The sequence below is a fragment of the Larimichthys crocea genome, chromosome XXI, assembly GCF_000972845.2.
Source record: "Larimichthys crocea isolate SSNF chromosome XXI, L_crocea_2.0, whole genome shotgun sequence".
Lineage (NCBI taxonomy): Eukaryota > Metazoa > Chordata > Actinopteri > Sciaenidae > Larimichthys > Larimichthys crocea.
Window position 1 is genome coordinate 10,523,869 of NC_040031.1, and position 22,521 is coordinate 10,546,389.

Genomic DNA, 22,521 nt, shown 5'->3' on the forward strand with positions numbered 1-22,521 from the left:
CTGCTACATTCGCTACTCCGTCTAGCAACAAGTTTTTTTCTTCAAGAAGAAGAAAAAGAACAGTCGGCACTTTTGACTCTGACTAATGATAATTAATGCTAAGAGCAATTTGGGCTAGTTTATGGGGACTACAAGGGTAAGAATTCTTTTATTTTGCCAAATGACATTATGACAGCGCTTTATTTACTCACTGAAAAGAGTCGACACACAGTATCATTCATGGAAACTTTCTTCAGGAAAGGCATAAAAAAACCCAGAAGATCAAGTTAATCGTGAATATTTACGAAATTTCACGCAGTGTTTGTCGTCAAAGGTGTCAAAGTCACACCTGTACGCCTGTGTAAGAGCCGGAGAGCATGAGAATCACACTAGTGCCAAACAGCGACTGCAGTGTAGACCTTGTGAATGAATCCCATCAATAAATTTCACAGCCAAAACCATGTCGGATACGGGAATGACCTTATTTCACCAAACTGTGTGTGTGTGTGTGTGAGTGTGTGTGTGCATGTTTGTGCAATTCTCACCATTTTACTCAAGGCCAAGTCTCTTTATATCGATAGAGAGGAGCAGAGATATGGAAAGAAACACTGTGTCTGATACGGAGTAAGGATGGAGCGATGATGGTTAGACTTCACATGCTGTGTGTGTGTGTGTGTGTGTGTGTGTGTGTGTGTGTGTAGAAACCAGTTGTTCTTGAACTCTCTCTGACCTCCTCATGACACCTTTTGATGTGTTGTGGGTGTGTGTTTCTGTGTGTGTGTGTGTGTCTCTTCCTTTTGTTGGCCTTTTTAAAAATGAACATCGCTGTCGTTTTGGAACCGTTCTCTCTGGACACACACCTTTTTTCCTCCCCACCCACATGCCGCCTCTACACACACCTGGCTACTACTACTACTTCAGTGTTGTTGTGATATTCTGCAGTGTGTGACGACATCACGCTCATAATTCTGCTTGTGTGAGGGCTGTTTGTTCCCACATGTCGACATTTCTATCACGGGAGTTTGCTACAGTTTCTGGAAGACTCGTGGAATTGTTTAGCAGATATGTAGCTGTGTGTGTGTGTGTGTGTGTGTGTGTGTGTGTGTGTGTGTATTTGTATCAACCTTGTATCCTCGCTCTACTTTTGGCCTTGCCTTGCTGTTGGTTTTTCTTCTCTCTTTTTTTTTTTCAAGGAGGGGGTGGTGGTGGTGGTTGTAGATAGGAAGGGATTCAATAAGTAGTTGAATCAACCCCTCCTCCCCCTGTGGATTTTAGGACGGTGGGAAAGTTCAAATCTGCTGCTATTTTCTATCTTTTATCAGTCGGGCTTATCGGCTGGCTTTCTCGTCTGCATGCCTGGCTTCAATAGTCCAGGGTCTCAGCTCAGGCTGCATGGTAACTGCTCTCTCTCTCTCTTTCTTTCTCTCTCTATCCCTCCCTTCAAACTCCTCCCCTCTTCTTTCTTTCTTTCTTTCTTTCTTTCTTTCTTTCTTTTTTTTTTGCTTTTCAAAACACCACCTGTTCTCACCCCCTTTTCTTCTCTACGTTTTAAAAAGTCAGGGAATGCTTCTCCAGTTTGTTGGTCACATATCAGTTTATCTCTTATCTCTGGCATTATTTAATCTGTATTTATGGCCTTGAACCGGCCATAAGGTTTCTGTAGAGGACTGCTTGATATGCAGGTAGAGTCATAGATATTGATGTGTTTCATGTATGTACCAACAATTGAATGTGGTTAAGAATGAGTCATATGTGATCCGTTTGAAAATAAAAGACAAAAATGAACCACAAGCAATTTTACATAAACATAAGACGTACTGGAAAAAAGTTTGAAGTTGGCCTTGAATGATCCCCCAGACAAACTATCTTTAAATCAGTTTCAAGAAGTCAGAAGTGTTCTTCCTCTCTTGGGTCAAAAGTTGAACTCATTCTTCGTCTCATGCTCGTATTTATGCAGTATGTGAAAGTACAAACATGTCCATGTTTCATATTTGTTCAAACAGAAACATAAATACAGATAAGGGAGATAGTAATAGTCATGAAATTCTAAACAAAATAAACTAATAAAATTAATGAAGCGTCTGCACTGATCTGAGCTGGAGCTGCTGTATTTAGGTCCCGCCCGTGCACTGGGGCGACTGGATCGCGAGCAGCTGTCAATCATGAACCTGAGAATGAGAACTTGAACAAATGATTTGATGTTTGTTTGGACTATCCGCTAACATATATTGTTATGAATTGAATTTCTGACCTGTATTGCAACCAGCCAACAGGGTGTGATCTATTTAGTCTCTTCTTTTGAGGAGCGCCACGTCATCTATCTTCATATATCAGCCTTGATTGTTTATTACCTTACTGTATTATAAAAGACTCGTGTAATGTTATATATTTTCAAGCATTTGCATATCATATAGTCACTTATGTGTTGAGTTAGCATGCTTATGATGATTTCCCCCCAAACATAACATCATCTAACTGGTCAACACAGTTTTTTATCTGAGCCAGGTGTTCCTATAGCTGACAGATAAATCATAAAGCTCCTCAACACAGGGAGGGATCTAAGGGGGTCTTATTTTTGTTTGCTTGTATGGTCTAGCCAACGCTGACCAACTGATAACTGCTGAAACTTTTTCCTGCAATTTGCACTTTTTTTTAAAGATTTTTTTTTTTGGCCTTTATTGATAGTACAGCTGAGAGCAGTAAATTAGCCGTCCGATGCGGGATTCGAACCAGGGCCAGCTGCAGCGAGGACTATATCCTCCACACACGGGGCGGCCGCTTAACCCTCTACGCTACCGACCGCCTCCACAATTTGCACTTTTTGATTTATGTTTCACAAGGTGGCAAGATGTTGGGTGAACCGGGTGTTCCTGGGCAGATAGGTAGGTGTAGTAGCATCATCCTCCTCACTGCTGGTTAATGTGAAACATGCAGAGCTCGCTGTGCTTCACTGGCAATAATATATAAAAACAGAAAAGTAAAAAAAAAAAAAAAAGTTTGATTGAATTTACATCCGTGACATTAAAGCTGATCGTTTTTTATTTTTGACAAATCCAGGTCTGGAACATAACACACACACACACACACACTGTGATTCCCTTATGCTCTTATCATCATGCACACATGTTCACTTTTCATTAGATTTTCAGAGGAACACACCACTCATTTTCGCTGCGTTCAAAACTGCAGACCGCTGCTGCTCTGTGATGTACGTGGGAGTGAGGCGTTCTTGAGGAACATGAAACATTCTGTCGGACAGAGTGCGTCTGAAGTGCTGCCAGAGAAGAAACGCTTGTGAAACAGAATACCAGAGGAAAGACTTGCTCCAACACATTACAAGGTTTCTTCACACTGCGCGCTATGCAGGAAATATATAAGATCTGGTTACATGATTTCAAACTTTAAAAAAACTAGTATTTTTATTAACTTATCAGTCAGATCTTGTACAACTAAAACCAAATACGTCGGTTCATCCGTCACTCCAGAGCGCAGCGCTTGGAGAACAATGCTCCGTTACAGAAACAAAGATGAGAGGCAGGACAGATGTGGCGTTCAGGGACGGCTAGAGGTGACGTGTGATGGGATCTTTCTGTCAAATGTGATGAAATCAAGTGAAATTATCGCAGTATGACAGTCACATGGTTCAGTTTTGACACATTTTGTGTTCTTCTGTTCCTCGATGATTATTTTCTATGAACTGATGCTGCTCTTTCTAACACACGTGTCATCTAAGATTTAGTTCTTGTACTGCACTGATTCCTTTTGAGGCCATTTAAGTATTTTTAAATATTTAGTCTGATACATCAGCCAGGCCAATATATTGGCAGATATTTGTGGACGCACTCTTCCAATACACTGGATTGGTGACGGCGTATTGGATACAGATCTGATCTGAAGCGGATTGGGTATCGGCCACGACGTGACGTGATCCATATTAAATGCACTTTTCTTTGTGTCATCGAAACATTCAGTGTTTCCTATCAGCCACATTCAATCAGTCTTTGTGAGCTGCTGACTAAATATTAACTCCACAGCAATCCCTGGCCTCGTGTTACTTTACATAAAAGATATCCACACAGTAAAAGGTATACACATTTAAATTTTTTTGGGGGGGGAACAAAGGCACAGACATGCCCGGATATGTTTTCAGGTTATTTAGAAACTGTGACTGTGTTGCGTTGGTTGAGAGCAACTTTTTTACAACAATAAAATACATAAAAACAAAGAATATCAGACGATTTATTCTTCTCATGTTTGAGAATTTGTGAATACTGCAAGCACCATGTGTGTATTGAACCAACAAAGTGCCTCTTGTTCGAGTGACGTTGCTAAAACCACAGTTTTTTTTTTACTACAATAAGAATATAAGATAACACATCTTTATCTGCTAAACAAATACGGGGTTATATGACTGTTTCTAACTAATCAGAGGGTTGCTAATGGCTCACGTATAACAGGAACCACTGTCCTCAACTCTTTTGACAAAGGTGTGTGTGCCTAGTCCACTGTATGTGTGAGCGTATGTGTACAGTACTCGTCGGGCTGCAGCTGTAACACGGCGGGGCCGCTATCAGGTCTGAAGCAACACGGTGTTCCAACATGGAAAGCAGCAGCAGGGAGATTTATTTCAGTGGACGGGCTGGTGAATAGTCCTCCTGAGAGGCGCCGGACTATCAGATAGGCCCGCTGTGAAGAGGCTGCTGATCCTCTCCTCTAGGGCTAGTTTTTCTCTCCGGGGGGCATGAAGGATACCCCGCTACTGGACCATCCATCACGGGCCAGCACTTGATGCAAGGCACTGTGGGTATCCGTGGCGCTATAGGGGGCGGTATCGCCGCTATCTCTCTACCTGCCCTCCTCATGCCCAAGAAGCAAATATCTGCACAGAGGAGGAGAGGGGAAACTAATTGTTACCCCGGCATGGTGTCAAGTCTCTCTCATTCTGTTTCGATTACACTCCATCCCTCCATCTGCTGGCCGCCTCTATCACCATCTATCTCTTCTTCTTCTTCTCTCCCATGGTTGAGCCAGCATCCCACCCTACCGTCTCCCCCCCAGGACCTTTATCAGGGAGACGGCTCTGCTCATTAAGGAGTTAATTTTCTCGCTCCCATGTCTGATTAGTATAGTCAACCTAAAGCACTGTGAATTCTTTAAATTTTCTTCCTTGTTATCAAAAAAAAAGGAAGCGAGAGAGAGCGAGAAAAAAGATGGGAATGAGGGGATATTTAATCGGTTAAGTAGTCTTCCCGGGGAACTAGATTTTTCTCTCTCTCTCTCTCTCTCTCTCTCTCTCTCTCTCTCTCTCTCCATCTTTTTTTTTTCCTTCTTCTTCCCAGCAATGTAAAGAAATCTGGCTGAAAGCCGGCCCAGCTCAGTAATTCAGTTTTTAAAGCATGAGGATGGATGTAGGGAAGGAAAGGAGGGAGGAGGAGGAGGAGGAGGTGGTGGTGGAAGGGTAGGCGGGGTGGGGGGGGGGCAGTGATGGTGGTGGTGGTGGTGGCAGGAGAGGGAGGGAAGAGAGAGAGAGAGAGAGAGAGAGAGAGGAAAAAAAAAAAACGACTTGATGAAATTCCGCTATCAGCTCCGAACCAATATGCAAAATATCTCGCTGGAAATCAAATAGCTATTATGTTTTCATTTCCACGTCGGCGTATTTGCTTAATGAAGAGGAGACAGATCAGACCGGCAGAGAGAGTCTGCAGGAGCCGATAACCGCCAACGGCTCCCAGCTATCCGCACAGAGTGACGCTCCCAGTCACTACGCTTTTTCACTGAAAAAAAAAAAAAGAAAGAAAAAGGGATGGAGGGGAGGGGAGGGAAGGTGATGGAGTATAAGGGGATAGAGAGAGAGAGGGAAAGAGAGAGAGCATGAGAGATATTGAAAGAGGACGGAGAAGAAGAAAGAGAGGTGGAGGAGGTGGTTTTGGAGGGAGGGAGAGGGGGGGTATAAGACGGGATGAGAAACGGAGAGATAATGACAGAAAGAGAGGAGGAAGCGAGAATATAAAAGAGAAACTGCAGGTTGGAATGGAGAGAATGTTTTTCCTTTTTTTTCCACCGAGAGAGAGAGAGAGAAAGAGAGAGAGAACAGAGTCCTGGAAGTCTAAAAAATGCCTTGAATTCTTTTGAACTCGAAGCCTTTAAAGGTCTTGAACACAATCAGTTTAAGAACTCAATGCAGGAAATGACTTTTAAAGGTCTGTTTGCAGTTTGTTCACGCCGCGCGCCGTCATATGTTTGTATGTGTTCATGCATATTCAGGCCTTTGATGTTCGCTGGCCCTGCTGCCTTCATGTGCATCGGCTCACGCCCTTTATCATTGCAGGCTGATCAGTTATTATCGTTAACCTTATAATATAGATTTTTCCGGTGCCTGTGACGGACCTCTTTTTTATTTCTGCATGTTTATGTTTCTGTCTTCAGTCCGTCCGTTTCTTCACACTGTCAGCAGGCGGCTTTTATTCTGCGCCGTGGCATGACATCACAATGTTCCTGGTACTTTATTTGTGCGGTTTGAACTGATGCTGATGTTCAAATAATTCAACTCGGTCAATAAAAACACTGTTGTTCACACGGACACAGCTTACAGTGTTGATATTGGAGGTGTAGAGGAGTACAGGGGAGGATTCTTTCCTTCTACTCTATCAGCCGAGTGTAACGTGATCAAACTGTCTCATTAGATTTAATTCAATCTAAGTGCTTCCTACTGACATTTAAGAATCAATCAGTTGATCAGTCCTACAATAGATAAATAAATGATCAATCAGCCTGACCTATCACGATAGAGCTGGACCACATTGATGTTTTTTTTTTACCCAAGCTCTTCCTGTCATGTTTCTACTATATGAATGACTGAGAATCAAAATACAAATTTCAGGGTTATGTTATTATAAAGAATTGTTTTCACTGTCAGTAAGTCAGCCGATTCTTTATTAATTAATAAAAACCCAAAGATATTTAGTTAACTATCTCAAGTCAAAAGACAAATAGACACAACAAACAAGGTAATATTTGCCGTTTTTGAAAAAAATATTGATTTATTATTAGTAGTTTGGCTAATTGTGTCAGCTCTAATATGACTAACAACACTGTCAATGTAATATTCTTTATATATAAATGTTCCCCATGGTCTTTCTCACAGTTTTAAGGTAGTAGTTCAAGGTTACAGCTGTAGTGAAAGCAAACTGTGTCATGACGCACAACTCCTCTACAGGAGAAACAACCAGCAGCTGTTCTGGGGACTTTTATTTTGAAAATCTACTATAGGACAACAAACCTGTGATGCTCTGTGAGTGATTTAACTAGTGTTCGATGAGTTTGGTTAGCAGATGGACAGAAAATGTGTAAAGAGCTGTTCTAATTAGTGATTAATTGAGTCATTTATTTAGAAATGAACAAACAAGCCGCTTTTCTCTGGTTTCGCTGTAAACTGTCATTTTATGAGTCATGTCTTAAGCTCTGTGAACTGATGATAAAAGCTGAAGCTGTTTTGAATCCAGTTGTACCAAACATTTAATATACATGCTTATATTTTCTGAGGTACAAATATTTTTGTATGATGCCAAATTTAGTCAAGAGTCACTAAGCTTTACTCATTTCTCATCTCGTAGGTATAGTATATAAAATGTCTTAATTTAAAGGGCTACATAATTAAAATACCAGACCAAAGAAAAGCAATGATTATCGTTTTTCTAAAGATCGGAAATTCCTAAGTGATTATCCTGGAGAAGTTTTCCTGGGAAATAAAAACACCAACTTGTTGTCACAACACGAGAACTTGATACTGGTATAATAAAATGATACTCGATACCACAACAAGGATTCTAGACACACACAGTGTTGTTTAAGTCACTGAAAACATGCATTTTTTTTTTTTATAGCTTTTGACACAATATCTTCAATGCGTGGTATCTAAAGAAAAAGTATTGAAGTCATGAAACCTTTTAACAAACTTAGTGGCAACATCTTGTGACTAAAGGACGTTGAGAAAAAAAGTTGTGCCGCGACCTCAAAACTTGATTAAACTCAAAGTTCATTGCGCACATCCGTTAAGAAACAGACTGACCGATGTCAGTGATGTCTGAACAATTTGAGATTCAAGAAACGATGTCTCAGTGAGGTCTGACAGTTGACAGTTACTCTGCATTCATTAATTTGTTAGTCATTTGATCGGTATCAGCCCGAAACCTCATTTTGAAACTCGTTGTGATTCACACTGCTTGGTTTCAGAACATGGATGAGATGTTGCCGAGGATTGACAGAGCTTCATCAGCCTGCGCGCCTTTTTTAAAAATACCTGAGCCTCAACCTCAGACCAATTTTGCGTCACCTCCCGCACACCCCGCCGCAATCTGGGAACTTTTATCGTCATCACATTTTAGATGTGAAGATGTGCGGGGGCGGGTCGATAAGTCTCGGGGATTTCGAATCTGTCGAAAAAATCCATCGCTTTGCTTGACTTTGTCATCCCCCAGAGTAATCAATGGGTGGCCGTTAGCGGCTCAGATCCTAAAGGCTGGGGGAGAAAAAAGCTGATTTTTATTGAAGCTGAATATAACGGATCGATATCATGGGCTGTGTGGATGGTTCCTATTGTGTGCGGGAGTTGAGGGTAGGGGAACGGTAGGGCGCGAAGCTGCGATAAGAGCCTATGCAGCGCTGCGGAAAATGTTTTAAAGTGCAAAGTTGATTAAAAGTATTTTCCTCGGTGGTGGGTAATTCTCCTCACTCTGATCAATAAGTGGCCCCTCTCCAGTGCGTGACTCGGTGTCAGGTACCTTAGTTTCTCTCGAGAGCTCCCACGTCCTCCTCTTCCCTCTCATTCTCTGCTTTCTTTCTCTAAATATCCTCTTTTAATGTTTCTCTTCACAAGTCTGTGATTTTCTGATACATGTATGCCTCTCCCTCTCTCTCTCTCACAGCCCTCCCCCTCTTCTTCTTCTTCTTCTTCTTCTCTTGCTTTCAGGTCTAATGTATTTTTTTTTGTGCGGCGGGTTATTAGCGTGAGAGCGGCGAGGCTTGCGTCTGTTTAATCAGGCTTGTTGAGCATGCAGGTTTGATGTGTGTTGTCTCTGTGTTTAATCAGCGAGCTGCTCGCTGCAGGTTTGATGTGGACGGAGAGTTAATAAAGCAGTATCTTTGGCGCCTTCATCAGCTTGCAGCACTTTGTTCTGCCTCTCCTCGTGCCTCCAAGACAGACAGCTGCAGTCTCTGCGCTGGAGCTCAAGTACTCCTGTACTAACACATCTGTCTCTGCCTCATCTCTGTGTTGGATTTGATTTTTCTTCAGTCAACATGGAGTACCTGAATTTTAAAACGTTTTCCCCCGAAACACCTTTTAATAAAGTCTTTGCTTCCTCTGAAATGTTAGTGGAGGAATTTCGCAAAACACTGCACACAATCACAGTCAGGTACTTGAATTAGACACCTTAGATCCAGGTCACGACCTCACATAGATATATCTAACCTAAATACTGTTTGATTACCAACCGGAATATTTCCATTATGGATTCTTAATCCATTAATGTATGGACGAGATGATGGTTGTCAGTTTGCAAACCACGTCACCAATGCAAAGCTGAAATCTTTCAAACTTATGGCCGCAGCAGTAAATCAATCACTTCAAATAGTTATCGAATATCCTACCACGACCTGAATATCCATGAATATGATATTTATTTCCAGGTCCAGCTGATTGACGTAAAATTAAATGTTCAGTCTGTCAGATTTAGATTTTCATTTACAGAATCTAATCTTTATAACTCTGTTTTCATCACGAATCATGTGTTTCTTACCTTGGAATGAGACTCTCATATCTACAGGTGCAGTGGGTCCTCTTCCATGGAGTCTGCCATGTTTCTACAGTAGCCCAGAAGAAGGAATGATAGAATGATGTGAGGGGGTTACAATCAGCAGCTACGTGACACTGCTCCCATTATCAATTTATTATTTTACGACATATATCAAGTTAAAACTACCAAACATTAGCTGATTAACGTTTGACAATGTCGCATTTGTATGGAAATCCATTGGGTATTGAAAGTAAGTTTGAGTGATCAGTTTTATTTATTATCTCATTTTTGTAAATGGCGTTGATGTTGCTGATGTTTTAAGTCAAGTCTTACTCCAGCTGATCTTGAGTTTGCGTGTCGACGACTGACTCGGTCGTTCAGAACATTCATCAAAAACGCCAGAGTCCATTCTCTGTTCAGGAACTGATGCCAAGTATAAATTTCTTCTGTCAGTATTTCCTAAGTTTTATTCGCTGGAGAACATCAGATGTAGAAATACGAATAAATGTCAGCTTTAGGCTTTTTCTGAAGATCCTCCTTATTTAGTTCATAACCTAGAAAGTTCACTGGTGCTGTTGGATAAGTCTCAACTTAATTGATGTCCCTCGTACAGAGATACACATGTGGGCCATGTTCTTCTTTCTTTTTTTTTTATTATTATTATTTCTCCATCTCTTGAATGGAGTTGAGTCCAATTTTCCCGTGGATATCACGGCGTAACAATTAATAAGACTTTAACTTTTAAACTGGCAAATGAAGTAGAATGTGCCGCACTTATCACGCGGCGGCCCCCGCTATCCTTTCTGCCAACTATCCGAGACAGGAAGAGAAGTGAGGGGGGGGAGACAAAAAAGGGAGAATATTTCTCCTTGGATAAAAGAGGAAAGAGAAAGTGGAGCTGAAACTTTTTCCGCACCATTTGATGTCTGAAAGCAGTGATGCAGCGATTGATTCATTAAACCAGAGCCGTAATGAGGAAAGAAATCATAATTCAAACTTACATTTTAAACAGGAAATATAATTGGAATTTTATACAGAGAAGTCCCTTTGTACAATTATGATTAAAGGAAAATTAATTGTATGAAAATGTCCTTATAGATACTGAAAATTAGATCTAGCAAAGCTCAGGCGACATAGACCTAATTCTAAAAATATTGTGTACAGGATCGATCTTTTTTTTTTCTTTCTTTCTCTCTTCTCCTCTACTCTCTCTCTCCGTCTTTTTTTTTTTTTTTTTTTTTTGGTCCAAATCTAGTTGTGTTAATTTTATCTGAAATTAGAGTGAACCATGCAGGCGTGGAAGTTGAAATTAGCCTAAAGATGTTTCATTTACAAAGACAGAAACACTTTGTCAGCCGGCGATTGTTTCCCAGCATTATCTCTGCCTGCTTTTAATTGCTTTGGAAGTGAAATTAACAGAATTAGAAAAATTGCCTCTCCCTTTTTCTACAAGCTTCTTTATTCATGGGTATTGTTGTGTGCTTTGTATAGATTATAGACTCCTTTTGTTCCAGTATTGTAAATATATACGCCCCCCAGTCACGGCTTTAGCTGCGAAACAATCCCTGTGTTCGTTCAACACAACCTAATGAAAATTAATTTACAACCTGTCTGGATTGAGGTGGGGGGGATAAGGGCGACAAATGGAAGAAAAAAAAAATCTCCCAGTATTAATTTCACTCTGATTTAGTTATTCAAAAACAACGTGCCCACCCTCCTTGACTTTCCAATACATCATTATTATGTATGTGAGTTGTTTTCTCCCTCGGCAGTCTGCGGCACATTATTAACCATTTCTGCTTCACTCACTCACGAGCACTCCCTATAATCCTCTTAAGAGAAATGGGACCCAGAATTAATAATTCCATCGTGGTATCCTCCCGGGAACTGAGACTGAAGGATGTCATCATCCGATGCAGTAATAGAAACTGCCTTTTTATATATATATATGTAGAAAGCCTCCAAACGTTAATAACTATAAGTCAGTCTTAATAAATATGACGTCGTCGTGCTCCAACGTTCAGATCTCTTAACACGCCGCTGAAGCAGGCTGCTGTGTTCGTCTTATATTATTAATGAAGCAATTTAAAAAAGTCACATTAAATCCATATTAACTGACTGACTTTTTTTTTTTTTTTTTTTTTTGGGATGTAATCTTCAAACGGGCTAAAATAGATCAAAAGTACTGTATAATTACTATGGTCAGCAGGGATTATGAAACTGTAATTGATACAGATCAGCCCTACACTAATCACTCTTTTAGCTACAATTTTAGGTATACTGTAATTTGGCTTTAAGGTCCCCCTTGGCTTCTTGCTATTAATCTTCTGGATTAGACCGTTCACCGTGTCCAATTCTTGAAACTGTTTTTTGAATGAGTCCAGTTATACAAAAAAAAAAAGGAAACACATCAGTGTGTTTAAGCTTTTTTTTGCTCCCTCCTGCAGAACATACGATCACACAAGAAGGAGTTTGTCGCTTTTGTGTTTCACCACTTGTGTGTTTAGACTCGAGGCCCACGGGAAGACAATGAAACCCACTCACACACTGAAGTGTAATATTAATCTGTTATTGTGTGAGACTGCTGCTCTGTACTTGAATAAACTCATTTTCTTCCACAAACGAGGATCTCACTGACACAGGCACAGTTCCAGTTGTTAATCTTCCCTCCTTCCTCTTCCCTCCTGCAGGTTCCCTCGGAGATCTCGACGGCGGCGAGGAGAACACGCCGGACAACCTCAGCCTATCGGGAGAGGAGGGAGGAGCCTCGGACCCAGATGACTCAGCGGAAGGCGACAGCTCCAGCCCCCCGCCGTACACTCCACTGTATAACGAAGGTGAGAGGAGGAAGAAAGCCAGAAATATGAAGAATGGATCAAACAAAGAATATGACTGTTCGCCAGGTTAAAGGACAAGCCTCTACAAGTACCTTGTGATTAATTAATGAACCATTTTAGTCTATGAAATGTCACAAAACTAGTTTTGTCTGTACAAAGACACACTGTAATATTCATATTTGAGTGGATTCAGTGATTTTATTCTTCCTTTTTTTGGTATTTTTTCTTAAAATGGACTTTAAACCATTAATCAGTTATCATTACGTCAATTTTATTCAATCAATCAATTACTGTTTCATCCGTAACTCTTCTGCCAGAGTATAAACAGTGGCATTGAAGTCATAGACACAGAGCTGGAGGGTAGAAATATGTTCCCATGAATGAACTGTGCACAATTTTTCCAGGGACACAAAGTGAATTTTCCTGTTGTGTCTACCGCAGAGTCCACAGACGTCTTCACTGAGTTTACAGTTCTTACTGGAAAATCCCTGAAAACATGAAAACTGTTTTCGTCAGTAAACCGACTGGATTTGATAATAACCTGCAGACATTTGCTCTCACAGCCTGCGCTGACGACGTTGCGCCTCTCCTCGAGTAAAACAATGCAGATGTCTAGTTAGTGGCAGTTATTAGTGGTTTATCTCCTCATCGAGACTTTTCTTTCATCAACTGACGTTTACCTGCTATCTGTCAGGAGACAGTTCCCCCGGAGTCAACAAAAAAAAAGACTGAAGAACCATTACGAGGTTGCAGCTTTTCACACGTATCTCTCTTTTATCTACATTGTGTCTAAACGAATACAAATAAATAAATAAAACTTACAAAAAAAAAAAAAAAGAAATTCTCTGGGGTTCAATCTTGGCTCCGGTGAATCTGCTTCCCTCATGCACCTCTTATCCCGAGCCTCCCCCCTCGAACCGTGTGATAGCAGAGTTTTTTTTTTTTTTCAGTCATATTCTTTTGACTTATTCAAGATTTCACTAGCTGTGTGTTTTTTTTTTTTTAATCTCAAAAAATTCCTGCTCTTGTGAAATTTTGGGGGCCGGGAGCGATAAGCGTCTGTTGGTTGGCTTGGTTTTGATAAACCCATGGAAATTCTGTCAGGTGCTAATCGAGACGAGATTAGAGATTACCTATAGGTGTGTGTGTGTGTGTGTGTGTGTGTGGTTATGTGAGAAGATATATAGATATAAGATATTCTCCTATAAGAGGAAGATGAGGATGGCAGACTGAACCTCCCCACAAACACACACACACACACACACACACACACACACACACCTCCGCATCACACTGTTGATTTACTCTCTCTCTCTCTCTCTCTCTCGCTCTCTCTCTCTCTCTCTTTCTGTGGGGTTCCTCGGTTGCCCGGCGCTGCCATTATCAGTTCTCTGTAAATCAGCCATGTTTGACGAACCTGCTCTTTCAACCTGGGATCAATACCAGGTCTTTATCTGGCCAGCTCTAGCTAATAAAGGCAAGGCCTCTTATCCACCATCTGGAAAAGAGAGAGAGAGAGAAAGAGACACACACACACACACACACACACACACACACACATACGTGGCGATAACCGACCTGATAACTTTAGCAAGAAAAACACATTCTTACCAGTAAGAGGACCGAGAACTCTGTTCTCTCCATCACACCGTCCTCCAGCTGACAGACAGACCTGGTATATTAATGCTGATACACACACACACACACACACTGGCACGTACACACAACTTTATTGACGAAGAAGACTGGAGCATCTGTTCACTTCGTCTCTCTCTCTCTCTCTCTCTGTTGTGGTGTGTTCCTGCCTCCCTCTTCTCAGAATTGCTCTACAGTTGCAGAAACACGTGAAGGTCCCTTTTTTTTTTTCATAACAAGGCAATCACACTTAGATCACAGGAAACCTGATAAAATCCACTTCTGGGGCTGATTAGTCAGTGCGTTACCTCCTTTTGACCTCCAGATATGGACCAATCAGAATGATTTGTTCTTCTTCTTCTTCTTTTTTTTTATTCATTAGAATCTGATCGTCGGTGATAGAGAACGTGTGCGTGATGCAGAAACCGACTAATGACAAAGGTCGTAATCTCTTGTGTTATCTTCAAGATGGATAGTTGGAGAGTGTTGGCACGCAGAAGTGCTGAAATCATGAGGTGATCGACGGATTGACAGAAAAGTTTGTCCGTCCAAATGATGCGTCAAGAGAAAAATAACAAATATTACGTGAAGATTTTCAGCTTTTCTTTGTTTTGTTAGTTTCTGTGTCTTCATCGCAGACTAGCTGCAGCACTAACCCACATGTAGTGAGGTTAATCAAACAAGTCAACCACAAAGGTACTTTTTGTCTGTGTGCCTTCTGCACAGAGTTACTTCTTCATCTAAGGTTTCCCCTACCTTCTTAAACATTCAAATTCAAGGACTTTTCAAGGATTTTCCAAGCCTTATTCTCTGAAATTCAAGGACCCGACACGGCATACTTTAAGATACTGATTGAGGTTAATTACAGTTTGAACACAAGAGAGTTTTTACAAAGGGAACCAGCAGAACGTCGCCTGTTTACGAACTTCAGTATCTGTTCTTGCACAAAATATATAAAATCAAGCACTTTCAATGACATTAGAAGCTTTTTTAAGAATTTCCAGGACCAGACATGAATGCAGAACATCGCTTGCTTCACCTGCATCAGCGTATTTGATTGTTTTTATGTTCATGACATAGCCGACGTGTTCCTCACTGCTTCGTACAGACATGATGGTGCATGTGTTGCCGAAGGGTGTGAGCTTGCATCATATTTAACACCTGGAGCACGAGAGCGTTACAAAAAAAAAAAAAGTTATGATGGGATAAGAGAGGAAGTTTCTTTTTTTTTTCTCTGTTCTCTCACAGATTTTAAACTTTCCGTTGAAGCTTTAATTAAAGACTAATCGCTTTTTCATCATAAATTCACTGACACACTTCCACACCGCAAACATGCGGTAATTAAAAAAAACAACCATATTAGTCTCATTTAGCTCCATTAGCAGCACTGCTGATTAAGGTTGTCAGCATAGCAGCAAACTTTGATACACAACACGAGTTGGTGCTCGATACCTCTCTGATACCACGATAAAAAGGAAAAAAAACATTCAGCGTCGCTTGGCATTTCAGCGTCGACGCACAAACTACTTTAATCTGCTGACTTTGCTTTTCCTCATCTTGATTATCCGCGAGTTAATCGACTGTGGTCGCCGTCGTTCTGATTGTCTCATGCACGTCTGCTTTACTTGTCTCTCCTCTGACTTACTGTACAGTACGTGCATCACTGCATTGGTTAAATGAAATTCCCCTCACTTTTACACCCCTCCACCCAAATTGACCAACGTGGAAACTGTAGTAGCGCGTTGAACTTCAAATATGATGCAAAAAAAGGCAGAAACGTGTGTATGTATATATGGAGGGTTGTAGAAGTTATAAGGCGAGGTTGTTGCGTGACTTTGCCCTGCAGGTGTGACAGAGGAAGTTCAGCTTATCTGATTGATGGAGACTGTCTCGCTATTGGGGGGTGGTGTGGGGGGTGGGTGGGTTAGGCGGGAGAGATGGAGGAGGGGTTTGGCAGAAAAGTGTCTGTCGACTCCTCCTGATACCTGCCTCCCTGTCTGAGATGATATGGGAGATAATATTGATAATATTAAACGCAATAACTGTGTCTCCAGCTCCCCCTCCCCTCGCTTCAGCCCCTGCAGGATAAAATCAATGTGCCATTCAATGTGATTTATAGCTGAAAATAATGGCACTGTTTAGGCAGGGGGGGGAGGTGTGTGTGTGTGTGTGTGTGTGTGTGCATGTGTGTGTAGGTCTGCTTGTGTTTAGTGTGTGTACAGTATGTCACTGTGTATGAGTGTTTGCGTGCGGATGAGGTTGAAAGGTGGACGTGACGTGAAGATGGATGGTGAGTGCATGTGTGTGCATCTGTGTGTGTGTGTGTGTGTGTGTGTGCGCGTGTGTTGATTTATTTGACGATGCAGATCCAATCTCTCAACTGTTACATTAATAACAGCAGAGTGTGAGGGCGTCACGTGGTCGTCGGGACGTTTATGGCTGGTATCGATCGGGGCGCTATCGCTGTTTATCGTGAGCGGGAATGCAAGGGTAAACACGGGCTTTGTGCAGACAGCTCAGGTGTTATCGGGATGGAGGCTGAAGACGGGGGGGGGGGGATGAAGGGGGGAGGGAGAACATGAAAAAAAAAGGGAGGTGGGAAGGAGGAAGTGGAAAGAAGGGCAAAAGTTAGGAGGAGGGGGACTCAGACAAAGGAGAAATGAGGAGAAAGTGACTTAAATATATTGAATTTGTGACATATTTTCTTCATGTCATCACTTTTTTAATAAATTTCAAACCATGCACACAAAGTCGCGGAGACGTAACTGATACTGGTGGCTTCATGGCTTCCACTGCACCTTTACTCTCTAGGATGTTACACGTGCTGCTGCCTGTCTTGACCAGGACCACTTTGTAAAAGACATTTTTAAATCTCAGTGGGACCTCTCCTGGTTAAACAAAGATCTCAGTAGTCTGTTCTGACTGGGATGTGCTACATTTTACATCCTATACATGGCATTACATATGATGAAATGATCTCCAATACTAAAGTTATCATTGCTCTGTGTTAGCCCTAGTTGGAGACCAGACGGTTTGTTGCACATAGTTGGAAATTGTTTGGAAAAGAAACACACCCAAAAAAATATTTGGTATGTGATTGGATGAACCATTGGTCACTGCCTATTAAGGGCAAACTTCAACCAGCTCATAAACCATATAACGTATTTATAAAAATATTTTTACTCAAGAAAAACCATCAGTGCATTTCTTTGCTGCTCTCCAGTTGTGATATAAACAATGCTACAGCAGTCTGAACAACCGTGATTTGGACACAAGCACACAGTTTGAAGCCTGGCACGATGGACTGATCATGAGATCATGATGATGATGAGCTTCCAGCTTCCTCTAAAGGTTACAGAGACGCACGAGTCTGCCCACAATTCTTTTCCCACAAAAGTCTAAAACAACAACACGTTTTGTGTATTGTACGCTACATTAAGAAATGTATTTAATAGATAATTTGACAGTGTGATGAAGGTGCTACAGTAGTACCACAGCGTTATTATCTGTCCAGCTCAGCTAACATCGTAAAGATAAATGGACTTTTATAACGCCTTCAGGGGAAGACGAGCCATTCCTCACGGCTAAAATCATCGTGTCTATTTTTAACTACATTAATCACGCGGCAAACCTTCGGGACCTTTTTTTATGTATCACAAGTATTCTCTTATAATCTTAATAGTTTTCCGGAGTGTGTCAGGGTTATTGAACTCACTGCTGTCCGTTTCACGTCACTTCGTCTTGTTGTCTGTTCTGACTTTGCGTCACCGTGGAGAACTTTCAGCTCAACCCTAAAACCTTTTTTTAAAACTTAGTATCCAAATTACAACATGATCAATACACTGCTCTCTGTTGGACAAACTGTAATGGAGACAATCTGTGATGAGCTTCAGTCCAAACCCAACGCAAAGACTTCTACCTACATGTTGCACTGATGTATGTGGGATCATTTCAACACAGTGTTTCATTTTGATCTCTGTCACAATGTCGTTGGTGTTTTTCTGCCCTGCAACAAGTTAGTTTGTGTTTTAAACCAGGAAATCCATTACACAACACTTAAATACACGGAATGAATTCATTGATTTACGCAAGCACATTTTAGAAGCATTTTCCGCTTCTAACTCCGAGCGAAATCTTTTAGCGAGATTTATAGCGCCGTGTCTGTGAACCGTTTCCACGCAGTCAGCTTTTGAGTCACCTTAACCCTTGGCCTGACGATGATGCAAGACCCGAGAACAAGAAGAGAGAGATGTTGAGCTCAGATATCCCGAGGTGCTGTGATGTAACTATTAATCTAATCTAACTAATCATGAGTTCCTGCTAATAAGGAGGGACCCAGCAGTGTGATGAACCGGCTGATACCAGCTGCACAAGCAAAGTTCAGGGTTCACGTCTATGCATGCCACACACACACACACACACACACACACACACAAAAGCAGGTCCAGCCACGTGCAGATCCACACACAGATCTCTTTGATCAGCGAGCAGGAGGCTGTGTAATCAGCTTGATCAATAGCAGGGGGTATCAATGCTGATTAGAGGAACAGAGACAAGCCTCAGTCTCTGCTGAAGGTGACAGGCCGAGGGGATGAGGGAGGAGGAGATGGAAAGATAGGAGGAGGGGGGGAAAAAGAGAAAGACGAGCACAATGAGATCCGCAAAGCGAGAGAAGGAGGAAGAGAGAGAGAATGAGAAACGGGGTGGAAGACAAACGGGAGAGAGTGCGCGAACTAAAGGTGGAGAGCGAGAGACGGCGTTTCATAGCCGTCTTTGATTCTCCAGAGTTTGCAGTGAGTATCAAAGGGTCCATCTCTGCGTGGCAAGGTGTTGTGTTACACGGCTCAGCCAGTCATTTCATCACCGCCTTTGATCAACAGACAGGAACAACCACTGCCCAGACACACACACACATTTAGACCTACACACAGGGTTCAATCGATGACTGGTTTTTGGAACATCTTCATGAGTTTCACGTTTAAACTGCCTGGAGTTATTTTAAGTGTGTTTTTTTTATTTATTTTTTTATGTTTGTGTATACCCAGAGCCCAGAACGCAGGACTCTCGAGGAGGTCCCGATGATGAATACGAAGACAGGGAGGAGCAAGGTTCGACACACAGCGGCAGGGAGGAGCAAGACGAAGGAGCGGAAGAAGAGGAGGAGGAGGTGTTACAGTGGAGAGGTCCAGGTCAGTGTGGTCACAGTACAGCAGGAAACACATGCTGATGTCGTGTGTTTGTGACAAATGTATGTCAAGCTAAATCACATTAAACTCCACTACACTAAAACAAATCCAGTGTAGGAGACAATCAGCATTTTGCATTTTGGTCACAGTGTTGACAGCTGTGAACGGTGAATCCGAGGACTGAGGCTGACCGAGGAGATGATCATTGATTAAGGAACTCAATTGTTATGAAAAGTAAAATCTCCGTATTTTAAAGCAGCCAGCTGTAGATCCTGACAAGTCTGTTTTGCAACTTGCGTGTCCATTCTCGGCGCACCAACATCTATAAGTGTACTGCTGCAATCGTGTCTCTGTCGACCACGTCTCTGTTATAGTTTCATGTTCCGTCTCTATTTCAGCTGCTCTGTTCTCTAAAGTGTGAAGTTCACTCGTGAACATGCATAAAGTCTGTAATCACTCACAGTTATGTGACACCTAATAAGTGTGATATGATGCGTATCATCTGTGACTTTGTCTTGACTCATACACAGCAGAACCTGTTCAGTCTACCTCAGTCAAAGGCTCCTCAGAGCTGTGCAGCTGCTAACATCTGTACTGTACTCTTTCACTCAAGTCTTATTTACATCCCTTATGTTTACTTGAAGGTTCTAATATCTATAAATATACATAAAACATGATAAACGAAGCTGAATCTGCATGTTTTGTGTTTTTAGAATCATCACATGTTGATGAAATACAGCTTTAATTCAATGCAAAATCCCACAGATGACCTATAAGATGTGTACATGTATGTTATGAAATGAGAAAAGTATCTTTATCACAGGCCCAACTCTGTTACAAGTCAGATCACTGATACTCTTACCCCGCTGAACATTTTTAATCTGTTTATTGTGGAAACTATGCTCAGGATGTGGTTTGAATGAAACTAAAACACGACCCCAACCTCTGCACCCTTACTTTACAGGGCATTAAATGTCTGTGGTGTGGCTGCAGCATACCATCATTTTATTCATCCCTTAAGTGTTGGAGACGTTCTTCTGCGTCGCCTCCTCTGAGTGTCTTTCAGGGTCCGCTCTGTTGTCCTACTGTTCCCCCCCCCCGAACATGAGATGTGAATGTGACAGGCCGGGGGAAAATTTATTCAAGACGTGACAAAAAAAAAACAAAACACACACACACACACACACACACGGCTAAGAGCAGATAACAAGTAAATCGCCATAATTTTATTATTTATTTCCTCTCTTATCGAGGTTTGTTTGGTTATTTATTTCTCTCTGTCTGTTGTCTTCAATGAGTTAAACAATGCAAGAAGATTACCGCACTATCTCGCATTATTTCCTTTTCAAGCTGCACACGTTTTATGTACGTCGGTGCATGTGTGTCTACACAGTGTCGAGTGTGTGTGTGTGTGTGTTTACGAGTGTGTGTGTGTGCACGTGTATTTTAATTCCTCTGGTGGGGAAGAGAGGATGTGTTCATTATCGTCCTGTCCCAGCCTTGTCCCTTTAACAGTAATTGGAGCGATATTAATTGCTGCGCCGTGGCTGGTTGATGGTAGCACCATGATGCTGCACTGATAGGGACCTTCATTTTTTTTTTCCTTCCTTCTCTCCTCCTTGCAAACTAACTGCTGGGGTGAGCGAGGCGGAGGGATGGAGGAGGTGGGGAAGGGAGGACGAGGAGGTGGTGGTGGTGGTGGTGGTGGGGGGGGGAGTAAGGGAGAGAGATAGCCCCTCTATCAGCTCCGGAGCAGGCGCTGTCTTTATCAGGAGCACGATTGGCAAAAAGGAAACTTTGACCGGTCTGAATTTTTCTCTTATCGTCAAGCCCCCCCTCCTCCACCTCCCCTTCCTCCCTCCCTCCCTCCTTTCCTCCCTCCCTTCCTCCCTTCCTCCATCCATCCACCTTCTCCTCCTCTGGTCTCTCCATCACCACTAATAACCCCACTAACTCCCCTCCTCTCCATCCTCAACCCCTCTAACAACACACATCTCTCCCTCTTTCTTCTCTCTCCATCCTTTCATTGCTTCTTCTTCTTCTTCTTCTTCTTCATCATCCCGCACGTCACAGTGGGACTGGAGTCACCGTCTAATGTGCTCTTGTTCATACGAAACACTTCCCTGCAATAAACAGATGGGAGGTAAAGTGTGTATTAGCGGGGATGGGAATAAACGGCAAATAATAAATAAAATAAATAAATAAATAAATAAATAAAGGTTTTATCTCCTTTGGGGAGTGTTGGCATTCCACTCGTTCCTCACTGTTGTTGCCTTCAGACACTCTCCTGCTCCTCGAAGCTTTTCATTTGAAGAGGTGTGGTCGCTTTAAGGTCCAGCAGTGTCACTACAACCTGCTTTTACATCCTATTTATAGTGTACTATTATTATTTCCAATAATTTTTGTTTTTTTTATATTTTGTTGCGAGTATTTAAAAGAGCGTCGGGCTACATCCTCATCTCACTCGCACAAAACTTTGTTTTTAGTTTGACAGGAAAGAGCAAAACTCAAAAAAAGACTTTCTCACATTCACTCTTAATCTGATCTGATCAGTCATCAGTTTGCTCTTAACACTTAAAACAGGAAGGTTATGAAGCAGCTAGTCCATTGACAGAAAAAGAGATATATATATCAGTGACCTTTCTAGACCAAACTATTAAGTAATCAATGATAAATAACAGGAGGAGGTTTGGGAGGATTTGATAGATGATGATTGTAGAAATTAAAGCAACAAATAACATTTTTATTACTGACAAATCTACAGACTATATCCTTGATAAACCCATATAGAGTTTGTCTGCCAAATATTGCAAAATAGTCCAGCCCAGTGTGATTATTGAAATCGCTTGTGGTATCTAAAACCTAAAAATCCTCAACTTACTTTCGCGTGTGACTCCTCACATCAAACCTTCTTGGACTGACACAATAAATTGATTATTAAAATAGGCATTCATATTCTGCTGATTGACTTATCAATCAACGAGGTCATGGTTTCAGGTCTAGTAGAGTGAAATTGATGTTGGGTATTAAAGTCTTGATTATATAATGGTGTAAAAGTTTCTCTTTTCTTTTCATTTAAAGTAAAAAATC

The 22,521-nt window shown here is 41.7% G+C and overlaps 1 protein-coding gene across 1 annotated transcript in view; it reads left to right on the forward strand.

The window, feature by feature from the left end:
- zfpm1 (zinc finger protein, FOG family member 1) overlaps positions 1-22,521 on the forward strand; it is a 102,854-nt gene that overhangs the window by 29,145 nt on the left and 51,188 nt on the right. The window contains exons 2-3 of the mRNA XM_027272635.1: positions 12,464-12,610; positions 19,291-19,434. Coding sequence (XP_027128436.1) covers positions 12,464-12,610; positions 19,291-19,434 — 291 coding nt within the window. The remainder of the gene's footprint in view (positions 1-12,463; positions 12,611-19,290; positions 19,435-22,521) is intronic.